This window comes from Tasmannia lanceolata, unplaced genomic scaffold (assembly GCF_043159265.1).
Source record: "Tasmannia lanceolata isolate RefF3 unplaced genomic scaffold, GAP_Taslan_0.1 ptg000007l, whole genome shotgun sequence".
NCBI lineage: Eukaryota > Viridiplantae > Streptophyta > Magnoliopsida > Canellales > Winteraceae > Tasmannia > Tasmannia lanceolata.
Window position 1 is genome coordinate 16,717,021 of NW_027518684.1, and position 15,558 is coordinate 16,732,578.

Here is a 15,558-nt window from a genome sequence, read left to right on the forward strand (position 1 = left end):
ACTATTATTCCCCACTTTTAGCAACGGTTACTTTTTCCGTCACCATTCGAAACAAAGTAGCAACGACATAAATTTCACCCTCATCGATTAACGTTTGTGGCTACGGTTACATATAATCTGTCACCATAGAAAAAGAAATATGTGATTTAATCGTTCTTAGTAAAATATTTAGACCCTGTTCGTTTGAGATTGTGGCAACGGATTGTGAGCCCTCAAACCGATTGTTGGACTCAGAATTAATGTAATTTTGAGCTCAATAATCGGTTGTCATAATCTCAAACGAACAGGGCATGGGAACGGGACTATGAGCCATCACTGTTACTTCCTCTTTAGCGACGTTGGAATGAGGTCCATCACTATTGGGATGAAATTAATCTCTTAATTGATAATTTTCTTAAAATATATCACGACGGAAACATGTTTTGCCCCGATGGCTTGTACATTTATATCTAGAAATTCCACCTTCAGATCCTAATTGGGATCAGATCTGATATTGAGAAGCAGTTGATGGACGGTCCAAATCCAAAGTAGGATTAGATCCAAAATCGGATTGTAGGATGGGCATGGGTAGATCCTAGCCATTGACAAGTTCGGGCAGCACCCGGCCCAAGTTGCACTGTAAGAGAGAGATAGAGAAACCAAAACGAATTGAAACACTCCTCAAACGCGCCGAAACAAACCTGTTTTTGAAATTTTATACTGTGTCCTGTATTGGGGGAGGGCGGGGGGCATCCACTCTTCGTAAACTAGCCTGTTAAACTTTTTAAGGGGCTGCTGTTGGATCAAATATGAAGGGCAGATGCCCTGCTAGTGTACGTGCCTGAGCGGGCTCCATATAATTTCTCACCTGTTTTCTGCAACTCACATTCAAGTTCTATTGTTCAGCAGGCCAAAACCCACATAAGCTTTTCAATAACCTCTAAATCGTTTTCTCTTTTAATTTATTTCCCTTATGGGTAATCACGTCTAAATCTTTTTTTTTTGTTTTTGCTGTGACCTCAAGGTTGAGATACAATACAGGCTCAACCCTAAAGAAATACCCTTGAGACTTGAACCATGACATTTAATAAAAAAAATGAAATTACTTACCAATTTACCAGAATATCGTTTCATAAACTTCGTCTAAATCTTATTGACAGAGATGAGCAATTTAGAGGCGGCTGCAATTGACGGAAAAAATAAAAATTTCAGTAAGACATAAAGTTACTCAAATCCAATGCATACTTGATGGTTTAACTGGTTTCTGACAATGGGAACAACTTCTCTATCATGCGATTAGAAAGGATCTTGTTGGGATCCAGTTCTTTTCGCGCTTCATTATATGCATCTACTGGAAAACGCTTCCTCAGTCTTGCTTGGAGGGCAGCAAGCTCTCCCTTGTCCCTTGGAACCTACAGAAGTAAAGGACATCAAGGGAAATTAGATGAACTCTCCATTTGTATCCAAAAGTAAATACTGTTACGTCAATGATGAAGGTTTCATCCCTCCCCTCAAGGAAAGAGATGCCCAGACTCCGTGCAATCAAATACATTTCATATCCAAAACATCGCTCCTCGACAACTACCAAATTCTCACCTGACTAGAATACTAACCAAAATTTCAAAAGGAAGCATTACAAAGATTTGAATGGCACGCATTTCTAAGAAAGAGACTTGGAAAGACAGACTATCAAACAGACCAGTTAAAGCTTATAAATACATTTGTGATGTATCAAAATAAATAATTATCAAAGTTTAAGAGTTTTCAGATGCCCAGAAATCCAATACATTTTAGATCCAAAACTTCTCTGCAGTCATTTTACTATAAAACCAATATGTTCAGAAGGAAAAATAATGAAAGAGCGCCAAGGTTTATGTAGTATGGGCCACATTTCCCAGAATCTTATAACATAACAAGTGGAAAGACATGACTACCAAACAGACCAATCAAAGCCTGCCTATCAAACTACCAAACAGACCAATCAAAGAATGCCAATCAAAAAGTTAAGCCGACATAGGCCGTTGATGGGAATGAGGTAGGTGGTCCATCTTGGGTACTTCATGCAACTCAGAGTGATTTGCTTTTTCCAGGCAGAGGTTTTGAAATTACTATCAAAGTTTCAAAAATAAGCAAGATGGCATGAATGACCAAGAAATTTCCCGAAAGAAAATATCCTACTTAAGTCAAATAGAAGTCATTTCTGGAACGCTTCACAAGAAGATGGCCATTGACTTTGTTCAAAATACAACAATTTTTAGAATTTTGCACACGTATGAGCTATGATTCATACCTCAATCTTAGCCCAATGTTCATAAGCAAAGTATTCATCCCACAAGTGGCTTTGAGACAAATGCCTATAATGGAAGAAGTCTTCTGTTATATCCTTTCTCTGGCGCGCATCGGTAGTAGGCAGGTACATGATTATACCGACCTGGTAAATAGATACAATGAAAAAGAAGATCAGGTAAATGTACCAGAAAACATATAAAAGGGGCTTGGTGCCCTTGAGTGCACAATCTTGCATTACCAAGATGAGAAAAAATAAAGAGCAAAACCAGAAGCCAGTTGGGAGAAGGATCTTCATGGATCGGATGTTTTGAGGAATGTCTCGAGAGAGAATCTAATATCGTTTGACAAGGTGTGCTACATAGACAAGGATCAGAAATTAGGAAGGTACAAAATGTCTCATCAAATATTCAATATGATTTTGCAAGATGTATTTTCATGTGGGTAATGAATTCTACCAATCAATCCAGATATCATACTGATCCCATATAATGAGGATTTGAAATAGGGAAATGACATCCACACTCCCTTTTACGCTTTAATAATGGCACTCCTCCCTTTATTTACACTTTCTACCTCGCTGGTGCATTTCTCAAAAAGACATCAACAACCAATTGGAAAAGTCTCATCAATAAATTGAGTCTCGTTACCAAAATAAAGGTGTTGATATCATTGTCCTTCAAAATATCACACATTGATCAATCAAACAGAGACAACATTAAAAGAAAGATCAATTCTTTGCAATACAAGAACTTTGTGTGATATGTTTAAGCCCCAAAAAGAACAGGGAAATTTTTTATGGGAAATAGCTAGGGGTGTCAATGGACTGAAACAGTCCGATGGATAATCCTAATCCGAACCTTAATAGACAGGATCTAGGACCATTGGAAGGATCCATGGACATATTTTGGATCCTCTTCATAAGATCCGAAAAATTTCAGATCGTGATCAAGGCATGGCAAAAAAATCCGATGGATAGTCACAATCCGAAGTCAATTTACTAAAATACCCTCAAAATATTTCTTATAATAAGTCCTGAAGGAGGGGCATTTCATAAAAATGAAGTAAATATTGCTTAGCTTACGATTTTCCACTTCCCCCCTTTCCCAGACATCTTTTTCTCTTCCTTAATCGGTTTTCTTCCTGTAAACTTGCCACTCACTCTCAACAAGAATTAGTTACTAGAAAGTTCTATCGTCACGCACCCTCAAACATTGGAGTTCTTTTCAACAATAAAATCCTATTCTTCATCAAAATCATGGATTGTTATTAGATATAGTGACTAATTCTTTTCTGAATTGAAGAAGTTTCGGAGTTCATTTCAAATGAAGAAAGCTGAGATTTTTTGTTGTTTTGTAAGTAGAACCTACTAGGACACTCTGATGGACGGTCCGATTTGAAATGGATCGTGACCGGGACACAAGAAGTAGGATTCAAAGAACACTCCGAATATGATCCGACCGATAAGGGAGTTGAATGGATCGTGACTAAGACATAGGTGGATCCGATCCGAAGTGGATCCGTTGACACCCCTAGAAATAGCTTGGTTCATTCCTGAAGATGGAAAGTTAATCCACCAGGTTTTTGAGAGGTCTAGTCAGAATCAATGTTTCAAAACACGGATGAAGAAAATCCTAGTCGACTCGGCACAACGTGGTCAAGTACTCGGTTTACGCGGTCCTAACTCAGGAGAATAGAAGGATTTTTTATTGGCTTTGTAGAACAATCCTACATAAGGAAGGAGAGATTGAAGAGGATGTTAACAACAGAATAAGAGCATGTTGGTTGAAGTGGAAGCATGCTTCAGGAGTTCTGTGCGACCGTAAAATACCTACCAAGTTGAAGGGAAAGCTTTATAAGACAGGTGTGAGGCCAGCCATGTTGTACGGCTTAGAATGTTGGGCCACCAAGAAGCAGTATGTGCATAAGATGAGTGGAGTGGAGTGGAGATGCGAATGGTTAGATGGATGTGTGGCCACACAACGTTAGATCGAATTAAAAATGAAGATATCCGTTAAAAGGTGGGGGTGGCACCAATTGAGGAGAAGATAAGAGAGCACTGCATAAGATGGTTTCGGCATATCCAAAGCAGACCTTTGGATGGTCCAGTGAGAAAAAGTGACTCGTGCCAACTTGATGGAGTAAAAACTAAAAAGAGGTATGGGCGGACCGAACACAACTTGGATAGAAACAGTGAGGAAATACCTGAGGGCTAGGAACATAACAGAGAACATGACCTTGGATAGGATACAATGGAAGAAAATGATCCATGTGGATGAACCCAACTAGTGTCAGGATTAGACTTAGTCAATTTGAGCCGGGTAGATCCTCTCACGTTCTTCATGGATGTTTTCTAAAGGATTCATTAGCCGACCCCAACTAGTTTGGGACAAAGGCTTAGTTGAGTTGAGTTGAGTATTCATTAGCCGACCCCAACTAATTTGGGAAAAAGCTTAGTTGAGTTGAGTTGAGTTCAGTAGAACAAAACGCAGAATGCGGCAAAAAAACGTAGAACGTGGCTAAGGTAAAAGGGAGTCGACTCAGGGAGTCCACGATGACATAGGAGTTTAAAAACTACAGGCCAAAATTCTTTCATATTGGTATAACCTACGAGTTCCCTATGTAAAGTTCATCAAAATTCAACATAATGAATAAAAATCAATTAAGCACAAATCTGGGACATCTACATGAAGACTTGAACCCGACTGGTAGTCTGTTTTTTTATACAGGAACTATCCTAGCATCAGACATCAGCAAAAATGCACCCCCCCCCCCCCCCCTCCTCTCTCTCTCTCTCTCTCACTCAAACACAGAGTGACACAGGAATCAAGACTAGAACCTTGTTTCTCTCATAAAGGCTCTCCAAGAACAAGAAAAAGTAATTAAAAATATGGAGAAAAACGTTCTAAGGGAATGTCATTGGCTAAAGCCTTTTCAGCTGGTATGTGAACAATTTTATTTTATTTTTTTAACGAAAGAAACTGTAATACGAATGGCATGAAAGTCACCGGCATCAAACCTTTACAGAAGATTTACTTATGGTCAGTTAAGTAGACGCATTAAAGCCTTGGTTTTAAAAAAAAGTTAATTAGAAGCATTAAAGCCTTGGTTTTATTATAAATAAATAAAAAGAGCATTGAAGCCTTTGGAAATGACACAATACATGTGATATGAACAAATTTCCACTTGAATTGTAAATATGAAGAAGTGAATGAGCAACTTAATTGACCAAGCAGTAATATGACCCACACCAAGCAAATACCCAAGTGGCGATGAACTTACCCATGAAAATATATCATCTTCTACTGAGCTTGAAGCTGGACTCATGAGGCTCCGGCTGCGAGCAGTCCACCTCTGCTCTATAGGAGCAGGTGCCGGTATTCCTTCACTCTGTATGAGCCGCTTCAACTCTTCTAAGTAGTCAAGGTCCTTCATGCTTGGCTTCGTAAGGGTCCCCACAGGGAAACAGGTCTCTGAAACCCACTGCTGTCCACCACAATCAAAGCCCAAAATTTCATCACTCCAACCTACTCTGTATCCTTCTGACTTCCTCCAGTATTCTGCCTCCGCTTGATTGATTTTCATGACATGATCTTTGTTGAGAGGATCAAGCGCAAGAAGTTTATCTCTCAACTCTGTAAACGAAATATCATTTATGTCTGGCTCGTCATTTTCTGTAGTTTTAGCACTTGGTTCTCCAATTCTGTAAACAACTGGTAGTTAATCTACAGAAAAAAAACTCAAGGCAGATTGGCATTGGTTTAAACTAAGAGATGCTTAGTTTAAAGATAGGAAATTAATAAAATGTTTTGTTTCCCCAAGGCAGATTGGCATTGGACTAGACAGTCAGCATAAATTGTGGGCCATAAAGCTCATAGGTATAATAAGGATGAAAAGATTGCATTTGTATGATACAATCAAACTAAAGATTTCTATGAGGAAAAGGATGAAAGTGTTGAAGCACTAAAAGTATTGCCTGAGTGTAATCTGTCCACCCATTTGCATGCCCAAATAGTATATTTGATAGCCTGCCGTTGCAATGACATGATCACCAATGGCACTTATCTAATGATCCCAACAATCCGTTGCAGTTCTACAGTCTCAATCTTCCAAAAGAAAGTTATGGGGTCAATGAGCAAATGTTCAAACATGGTGATGTTCAATATATGCCATCTACAACTCAAGGGCACTCAAATATTGATTTGGATCAAGCAGACACGGTGTGGGTGGGCCTAGCCGAAGCTTCTCATGTGCAAGTCAGTTTCAGTATGCAAGTCAGTGTCACAGAAATGGCAACATGTCAGTTTCGGTCATAGATTTTGGTAGAAATCCAGTAAAATCACGTACGCTTATAAAAATGCATACAAATTATGGAAATTTAAGATGAAACTTCAAGAAACGTTGCCGTGCATGTCCAGAACAGTAAAGTCTATTCTAAACTGAAATTTTTTGAATGACACATGCATATCCATCAAATTAACAAAACATATAGGAAAAAAGCTACTTCATTCATTAATCTCGTAAAGAAAGTACAATGTAATGGAATACAATATAATGATAGAAATTTGAAGGAATTTCTAACAAAAGAATTACTTAATTTTTGAAATAACAAATTCCAACTATGCTAATCGATAGATCGGGCAAGAATAACTCATGTAAAAAATAGAAGCTAGCATACACATATGATAAGTTTTTTTTTTAAATATATAGTTTTTCCTAATTTAAAACAATTTTAACAAAAATAAGTAAAATAATTAATTTTTAAAATAAAAGAAAAAACTCCGACTCCGTCAATCAATAGATCGGGCAAGAACTCACATATAAAATTAGAAGTTATGATTAGTTTTCACTCAAAAAGTATACTTTAAAAAAAAAAAAATTAAAACCAAAATTTCATGAAAAATGAAAATTCGTGCACTTGAAAATTCATCAAATCAATAATTAGTTGATGGATTTGCATCATAATTGAAGAAATAAGAAAGGAAAACATATAAAAGAAGCATTTACAAAGAAATTATGTGAAAACCGAAGCTCCTCTACCTTTGGTCAAAATTTCAAAATGTCGGCCGAAGTTCTATAATTTACATACTAAAGTGGTAGCCTTCGGTTCACATGACTGAATCATTATCGAAATCTATACAAGTCGACCAAAAAATTTAATTTCAGTGGGGATGGAAATGAAAGCATGCCCGGTTGTTTTGTGTTTGTTTCAGCCAGCATCTAAAACAATGCCCACGGTATCAATCATCACAAATAGTGTGTGTTGGTAATATGTGGCCATCAACCCCAGTCGAAAAGCTGCAATGAGATGGATAAATCTTCGTCATCGATAGCCTCCATCGCAAGATGAATTTTCCAAACACTTTGCACACACCATACATGAATTTGTTTGTATCAAATGCATTTCATGGGCATCGGGAACATTAGATTGAATGAGTCATGCCACATCAGGTGATGAATCAGCTTGATTTGGATGACTCATCATGTGGCAGACAAATATCAGATACAGAGCATGATTAGTTAACTCATTTAGTAGAAATTTTACCGATATTTCGTAAGTGAATCACGGTAAAGGTCGCGAACTTGCTGCAGTGCTTCATCCTTCGAATATTTGGGTTTGAACTTTGGTAGACCTTTCCTTTTTGTAAGAGGATTGCACGTCACCACCACTATTGTGTCAGTATATGGAATCCATAAATATTTCACATGCCTATTTTCAGCTAGCCATTTCCTGCAAACAAAATTAGATGGGAATGTAAAACTTCAGTGACAAAAGAAAATTTTGGACCATGCCACTTTAACAGGTAACCAAAATCAGTTACTGCCAAACCATGTGCATCAATCTCTATAAACCCTATTAACTGATACACTTAAAAGAAAGAAAAAGTGAGTTGTAACTTTTCCCGGTCAAAATATTTAAGGGAGAACGGTTACTTATGGTTTTTCCTGATCTCTTTGATATTAGAAACAAATGTGTGTTCCACAAGCTCATGTCTGTCAACACACTGAACGGTGACTTCAGCAACCACTCCAAGGCCCCCAAGGCCACAACGAGCTAGATAAAACAGTTTGGGATCTTTCTCTCTTGAAATCTCTATTGTTCCTTTGGCGGGGGTAACCAGTTTCATGCTGATAATCTGCTCATCAATGGGAGGCAGACTTGCACCAGTACCATGTGCACCAACCTGAAGAACCATGAATGCAAAAGCAAGCTAAACGTTAAGATAATCTGAACCATTAAAGAAAGAGGCATGTGTTGACTCAAAATTTAATCTTTCCAAATGTGACATCACTTTATATACCGAGAACACAAAAACATAGCATTGACTAAATTGCAATAACAAATATTAAAGAAATAGTAGAATTAAGACCAATATATGTAGTATATTAAAAAGAGTGGCTTTCTTTCACAAGTAACAAACTGAAGATAATGACTATAAAAGGCAGGTATATCATTTGACCGTAACAATTGCAGACACATCTTTTGTATGTATACATGCTTGTCAAGGTGTGTCTTGTATTCCTAATGAACTAATTCTTGAACTATATTGTCCTGTATTCCTAATGAATTAATTTTTAAAGACCATGTGCTTAAAGGCATCTATGACTATCAAATAGCTTTTAGTGTTAAAATCGATAACTTTAAACTGACTAATACGATTCATGGAAAATTAAGTTATTTACCAATTGTAGGTTGAAATTTTCGATGAAGACATCACATAATATGAGAAGCTATGCATTCTTGAAAGGATGTTTAGTGAAATCTCTCATAGGACTTTAATTTTCCCAAAGGGTTACCGACGCCTTTTCTCATGCCTGTGAGAAGATATGTATTCTTGAAGGGATGTTTCGTAAAACCTATCATAGGAATTTATTTTTCCCAAAGGGCTACCTAGGCCTTTTCTCATGCCTGTACTTCTAACTATAGGAGTTGTTCCTTTTGGGAGACAGAAGTGGTGTGAGTAAAAGAACTCCTATGTGATTTTTAGTTGACTCCATTAACAGCTTTAATTTGTCCTCCAGCTCTGTGTTTCGTCCAGTAAGCATAGTTCTACATCTCGGAGTTTGAAGTTACTAGCATTACAAAGGAATTGATTATTCAAAACATATGATGCAATTATTAAAAATAAAAACAATTTATCAATTATTAGTATTAGAATTCAAAAGTACAGGACTAAAAATCCAATATTAATATAATATCTTTTCCTATCAATTTTCAACCATCTTCAAGTACTAGAATTTAAAAGTTAAAAGCTCAGGATTGAAAAAAAAAATCCAATGTCTTTTGATATTAGGTCAATGCAAAGAGCACCACATAGGCTGGGTCTTCCCTTTCTAGCTTACTGAGCTTCTAGTGTGCTGGTTTTTTTGTCCTTTGGCAGAAAAATGGAGGATCATGTGGAATAGTAGTGATATTGGCCACTATATGGGTGCTAAGTAGGGAAAGGAATGCTCGGGTCTTTAGAAGCTTGGTTAAAAGGTCGCTCTTCATCTATACTAAGGTGAGATCTCTAAGCATCACAAGGGTGAAGATCCTCTGTTGTTTTCACTTTATCTCTAGCAATGACCCTTGGCGTAGCAGGAGAGAGATCTGCTCTAGTAGGGAGCAGATAGAGATCCCTGCCCCTTGCTGGGACCCCCTGGGTCTGGGCTTTTGAAGTTTAACTTTGATGGGTCTAGTTTGGGTGATCCAGGGTTTGCTGGTCTAGGTGAAATTCTTATGGATAAGAGAGGTCTGACCATATGAGCATTCTCAGGCCTGAGATTCCAATGAATCAGAAAGGATGGTCTTACAGGGCATCGGGCTTATGAAGAGCACAGACCTGGGCAACTTTATTGTTGAGGGAGATTCCTTCAATGTTATCAGGTGATGGATGGGAGTCATCCTCATCTGTGGAAATTTGCATATATGATTGATGAGATTCTAGGGATGAGGTAGGCAGGTAAAGTGAGCCTTTTCGGGTCCCATAGGGATTTCAGATTCTAGCAAAGCTGTAACGTTTGAACGATCTAAACAATTCACTTGTTAGGCTCCACCAAAGGTTCATGGAGAGAGAGAGAGAGAGAGAGAGAGAGAGAGAGAGAGAGAGAGAGAGAGAGAGAGAGCTATATTGGTTGGGAAGCCACAGACGGTAAAAGGGGTCGAATTTATTCTAAATGGGTGAGAATTTATCAGCCCCGTTTAAAAATTGAGAAATAGGATTTTCTCGAGTTTCAAAAAATGCAAACAAGTTATCCCTAAACCCCACATTATCTCTTGATCAAGTCAAGTTGACTTAGCATTGTTTTTGGGCACTCAATTAAGTTTCTAAACATTGGGACTGTTCATAAATCAACTAACTACAACACATGCCTAATAAAATATCCAATAAACTCTAAGATTTGTGGACACGGACACGGACACGGGTGTCGTGTGTCGACATAGACACGGAGTGTCGGACACGGCAAACCCCCAAAATTTAGAAACGGGGACACAGCTAAAATAGAAAGTATGTATATGATACAACAGCAAATATTAGCTAAAGAAGAGCTAAAAAAGAGTTTATAATAAAAGAAGAGTTAATAATAAAAGAGGTAAACACAATATGCAATAATAAAACAGAATGTCATACTTGACACAGCACAAAAACGTGTCCACACAACTAAATTAAGAGTAGCACTTATAGTAGTACATTTAAAAGTGTCCAAAGGAGTGTCGACACGGGTGGACATGTGTCATGTTGGACACGGCAGGACACGTGTGTCGGCAATAAATTCAAAGTGTGGGCTAAATCATAGAATAAACTGGATTAACATATAGGGTCCGATGCCAAAAAAAACCTTGGTGCTTCAATAGTCATTTCTCAAAAATAGTACATATATAAAAGCCCAACTCCACCTAACAATACCCAAAATAAGTAAACAAAATAAGAACAAAAAAATTAAAAAATGAGGGAAAATGGATCCCCAAGTAACATCAATGCAAACATTCTTGTAGAAAATGGATGAGTAAAATTAGCAATGACAAGGTAATGGAAAGTCCGCCAAGCGTACTGCATTTTAGCAATCGATGTCCACAGGATAACCAACAGTTCTGCAAATAAATTCATAAAAAAACAGAGTGAAATGTAGCTTCTTTGGAAAAAAAATGAATGACATCGGAAAAAAAACATGCTTAGTATACATTATAGACAAGCACTTAAGCACTCTTTTGATGCGGCAAGGTTCTGATTTTACTCATAATTATTCTCTCGTTGTGCCATAAAACAAAAGAAAATTCAAAATCGGAGAGAGAGAGAGAGAGAACAAAACCTGGACAATGCCGCCGATCTGCTGCTCTCTAATGGATGCAAAATTCTGCAAAGTGAGTCCATGCTCCTTAATCCCATCCACAAGTTGAGAAACCCTAACCCCAGCCTGAACCCTAACCCTCTTCTTCTCTTTATCAACCTCAAGAATCCTATCCATAAGCGCGAGATTCACCATTCCAGATCTCTGCAACCCAATCCCATTCGGCGAGAGCCCAGATCCAACGGGCCGGATCTTCTGGCGCTTCTGATTAGCATCTTCAACAATCTTCTCCAGCTCTTGAAGGTTCTCTGGCTGGAGAAAAACCCTAGTTTGAACCTCGTGAGTCCCACTCCAGTTAGAAACTGTGTGGAGATCTTCAGGTAAAGGGGCATAGCGAAAGAGTTGGGCTTTTTTGTGTTTTGCGTCTTCGGGAAGAGGGAATGAGTAGTATGTGGCTGCACCACAGCCGAGGAAGAGTGCGAAGTAGCCTAAGTACTTGCGAATTTCTGCATCAGATGTGGAGGAAGGAGGAGGAGATGAGCATAGGGTTCGGATGAGAATGCTAGGGTTAGGGTTAGGATTTTGAGGAGTGGTGAGGAAGGTTGAGCAGATGAATTTTCGGGCGGATTTGGTTGGATTTAGTGCGCGAAACATGTTCGACGTTTTTCCTGTGTTTGAGACCTTTTGACTTGGTCGGTGAGTAGGAGTGTGTAAAAACTTAAGAGGTGTGTTGAAACCCCATTTTTTATTTGCTCTGCTGAGGCCTGAGAGTGGAAATATGAGCTGTTTACTATGTCTTGGTGTGGTTGTGGTTGTGTGTGGTGTGACCTCTGATTAAGGCAGTTGGAAATGGCTAAGAGCTTCTCTAATCATTGCCACACTATAAGGCCAAATCCAATTTTTTATTCCCGAGGAAATTTTTTTTCCCAGTAAAATTTTTTATTTCCAAGATTTAGAGAGAAATGATAAATTTTAGAGGAGAAATTAGAGAGAAATGATAAATTTTAGAGGAGAAATTAGAAAGGAGAAAGGGTGTACAAAGACACAAAGGGGCCACGAGCTGCTGTTGGATCAAATATCTAAGGATGGGATGATGAGTACATGTGTCCACGCCCTTTCGTTGTAGAATTTCTGAATTTTAGAGATGCCGTTAGAAATTTAGGGTCCCATTAGCGGTGATTCAAGTGGTTTTTTTTTTTTTTCATTTGTAATCAAACAGTGAAAACGTGAAATTTCGAAAAGAATTTTTTTTTTTTCCAAAAAACTTCTTGCAATTCAAATAGGGCTTGCTTAAGAAGCTTCTCTATCATTGCTATTTGCCATTTTTTTCTCAACCCACACAAGCATGTGTTGATTGGGGCTCTAATTTGGGCTTTTGATCTTGTAGGTCACCTCATATATGAGTATCGATTTGATGGGCAGCGATCAAATGACAACACCCAACAAATTATAATCTGTTAGGAACAACAACTCAATCCTCAGGGCTGTGGAACTCCTTAGTCTTTACAGATGGTTGCTACCTTTTTCATGGAGGGACCCTTGAGAAATGTGTTCAATCTATCTCACTAATTAGTTTAGGGACTCGTATACTCATAAATAACCTTGGAAATCACAAACACATCTACTAAATTAGGAACTAAAAGATACAATCCAGTAAATTGGTCATAACTCTCCAGCCACTTGTTTGATTTTTGAGTGCCTACAGTGATTAGAAAGTTCTCAAAAAGTTCTACAACTTCCTAGTTTACCACTTTCCCAGATTCTGCCATCTAGAAGTTCAAAATTCATGCTAAAAAATGGGCTCATCATTATGGCCGGATGCTCCTACATCAATCTCCATTTGTATTTATTCTATGCAATAAGCATTCAATTGCAAAGCAACATAGATCAATTAATACAGAGACTGCTAGGAAAACGGGATTCCGTTTTGGGAATAAAAAAGGGGCTTCAACCATTTGAGCCATGTCCACTAAAAGACAAATGGAGGGAGCTCAAATCCCCATAAAAGCAATAAACACACATTTAAATGGCCAAATCAACCGTCTTTTCAATCCCTTTTTTATTTTCAAAACGGAATTCTGTTTTCAAAGTGTTTTTCAATCTGAAATTATCATGCATAAAACTAAATGAGTACTCTATGTCAAACATTTACATCCAGAGAGATGTGAAATCAAGGTTAAACATGGCATGCCGACTTGTTTGTTAAATACGGAGGTAACTTATACCATCACTGTCATTCTCATAAGTTTTTTTAGAAAAGCTGTGGTTGTAATAATACTAATATACTCAGTTTATTTCAGGGAGAAAAACCTAAAATAAACTGAGGATATTAGTATCAAAGGAAATAATCATGAACAAGATTATGATCCGATAATATTCTTACGTCAATAGTGATCCCCAACGATGAAATCTCCCACATGCTCCTTTCGCTCTCGATGTTTCGCTACCAAAGACTCTCTCTCTCTCTCCATTTCTTTCTCTCTTCTTCTCTCTCTATTTCTTTCTCTTTCTATCCATCTCTTGAACATTCACACCCTTGAATAGGTAAGATGGTCTATTCATATCAGGAGTCCAATGCCATAAGGAAAAGAGATGAAGTCTTACCTAAAACTTTTCTACTGATTGTAAATCTTAACCATCCCATTAGAGTTCATAAATGCCATATTTAGATCCCATCAGCCCAAAACTTCATCATTATACTCATAAATAACCTTGGAAATCACAAACACATCTACTAACTTAAGAACTAAAAGATACAATCCACTAAAATGGTCATAACTCTCCAGTAACTTGTCTGATTTTTGAGTGCCTATACTGATTAGAAAGTTCTCAAAAAGTTCTACAACTTCCTAGTTTACCACTTTACCAGATTCTGCCATCTAGAAGTTCAAAATTCATGCTAAATAATGGGCTCATCATTACGGCGAGATGCTCCTACATCAATCTCCATTTGTATTTATTCTATGCAATAAGCATTCAATTGCAAAGCAACATAAATCAATTAATATGAAGCACTGCTAGGAAAACAGGATTCCGTTTTGGGAATAAAAAAGGGGCTTCAACCATTTGAGCCATGTCCACTAAAAGACAAATGGAGGGAGCTCAAATCCCCATAAAAGCAATAAACACACATTTAAATGATCAAATCAACTGTCATATCAGTCCCGTTTTTATTTTTCGAAATAGAATTCCATTTTCAAAGTGTTTTTCAATCTGAAATTATCATGCAAAAAACTAAATGAGTACTCTACGTCAGACATTTACATCAAGAGAGATGTGAAATCAAGGTTAAACATGGCATGCCAACTTGTTTGTTAAATACGGAGGTAACTTATAGTCTTATACCATCATTGTCATTCTCATGAGTTTTTTTAGAAAAGCTGTGGTTGTAATAATACTAATATACTCAGTTTATTTCAGGGAGAAAAACCTAAAATAAACTGAGGATATTAGTATCAAAGGAAATAATCATGAACAAGATTATGATCCGATAATATTCTTACCTCAATAGTGATCCCCAACGATGAAATCGCCCGCATGCTCCTTTAGTTCTCGATGTTTTTCGCTACCAAAGACTCAAAAATTAGGGAAAGGTCTCTTCATTCCTCTCTCTCTCTCTCTCTCTCTCTCCATTTATTTCTCTCTTCTTCTTCTTCTTCTTCTTCTTCTTCTTCTTCTCCTCTCTCTCTATCCATCTCTTGAACATTCACACCCTTGAATAGGTAAGATGGTCTATTCATATTAGGAGTCCAATGCCATAAGGAAAAGAGATGAAGGCTTCCCTAAAACTTTTCTACTGATTGTGAATCTTAACCATCCCATTAGAGTCCATAAATGCCATCTTTAGATCCCATCAGCCCAAAACTTCATCATTAAGTCTCTCTCCCACTCTCTTAGGGGCCGTTTGGATACGCGGATTTTAGAATCCATGTTTTTAGTTAGTTTGAAAACAGTGTAAAAGATGGTTCATGATTAGGGGTGTAAACGAGCCGAGCCGAGCCTAGCTTGGCTAGGCTCGGCTCG

General features: G+C 37.7%; 1 protein-coding gene across 1 annotated transcript; it reads right to left on the reverse strand.

Moving 5' to 3' along the window:
• Positions 1–1,062: 1,062 nt before the first annotated feature.
• GLDH (L-galactono-1,4-lactone dehydrogenase) lies at positions 1,063–12,324 on the reverse strand. Its single transcript, XM_077385542.1, has 6 exons — positions 11,557–12,324; positions 8,200–8,450; positions 7,811–7,996; positions 5,548–5,968; positions 2,270–2,410; positions 1,063–1,391 (listed from the first exon to the last, which is right to left on the reverse strand). Exons 1-6 carry the CDS (start codon positions 12,187–12,189, stop codon positions 1,233–1,235), a joined length of 1,791 nt encoding a protein of 596 aa, XP_077241657.1. The 5' UTR covers positions 12,190–12,324; the 3' UTR covers positions 1,063–1,232.
• Positions 12,325–15,558: the final 3,234 nt, after the last annotated feature.

Bases quoted from the DNA above. Each gene is read 5' to 3' on its own strand.
- GLDH (XM_077385542.1), bottom strand. From the start codon at position 12,189: ATGTTTCGCGCACTAAATCCAACCAAATCCGCCCGAAAATTCATCTGC. The intron at 8,451-11,556 runs GTTTTGTTCTCT...ATGGTTCTTCAG, and splicing joins AGATCGGCGGCATTGTCCAG to GTTGGTGCACATGGTACTGG. The intron at 1,392-2,269 runs GTATGAATCATA...TTACTTCTGTAG, and splicing joins AACATTGGGCTAAGATTGAG to GTTCCAAGGGACAAGGGAGA.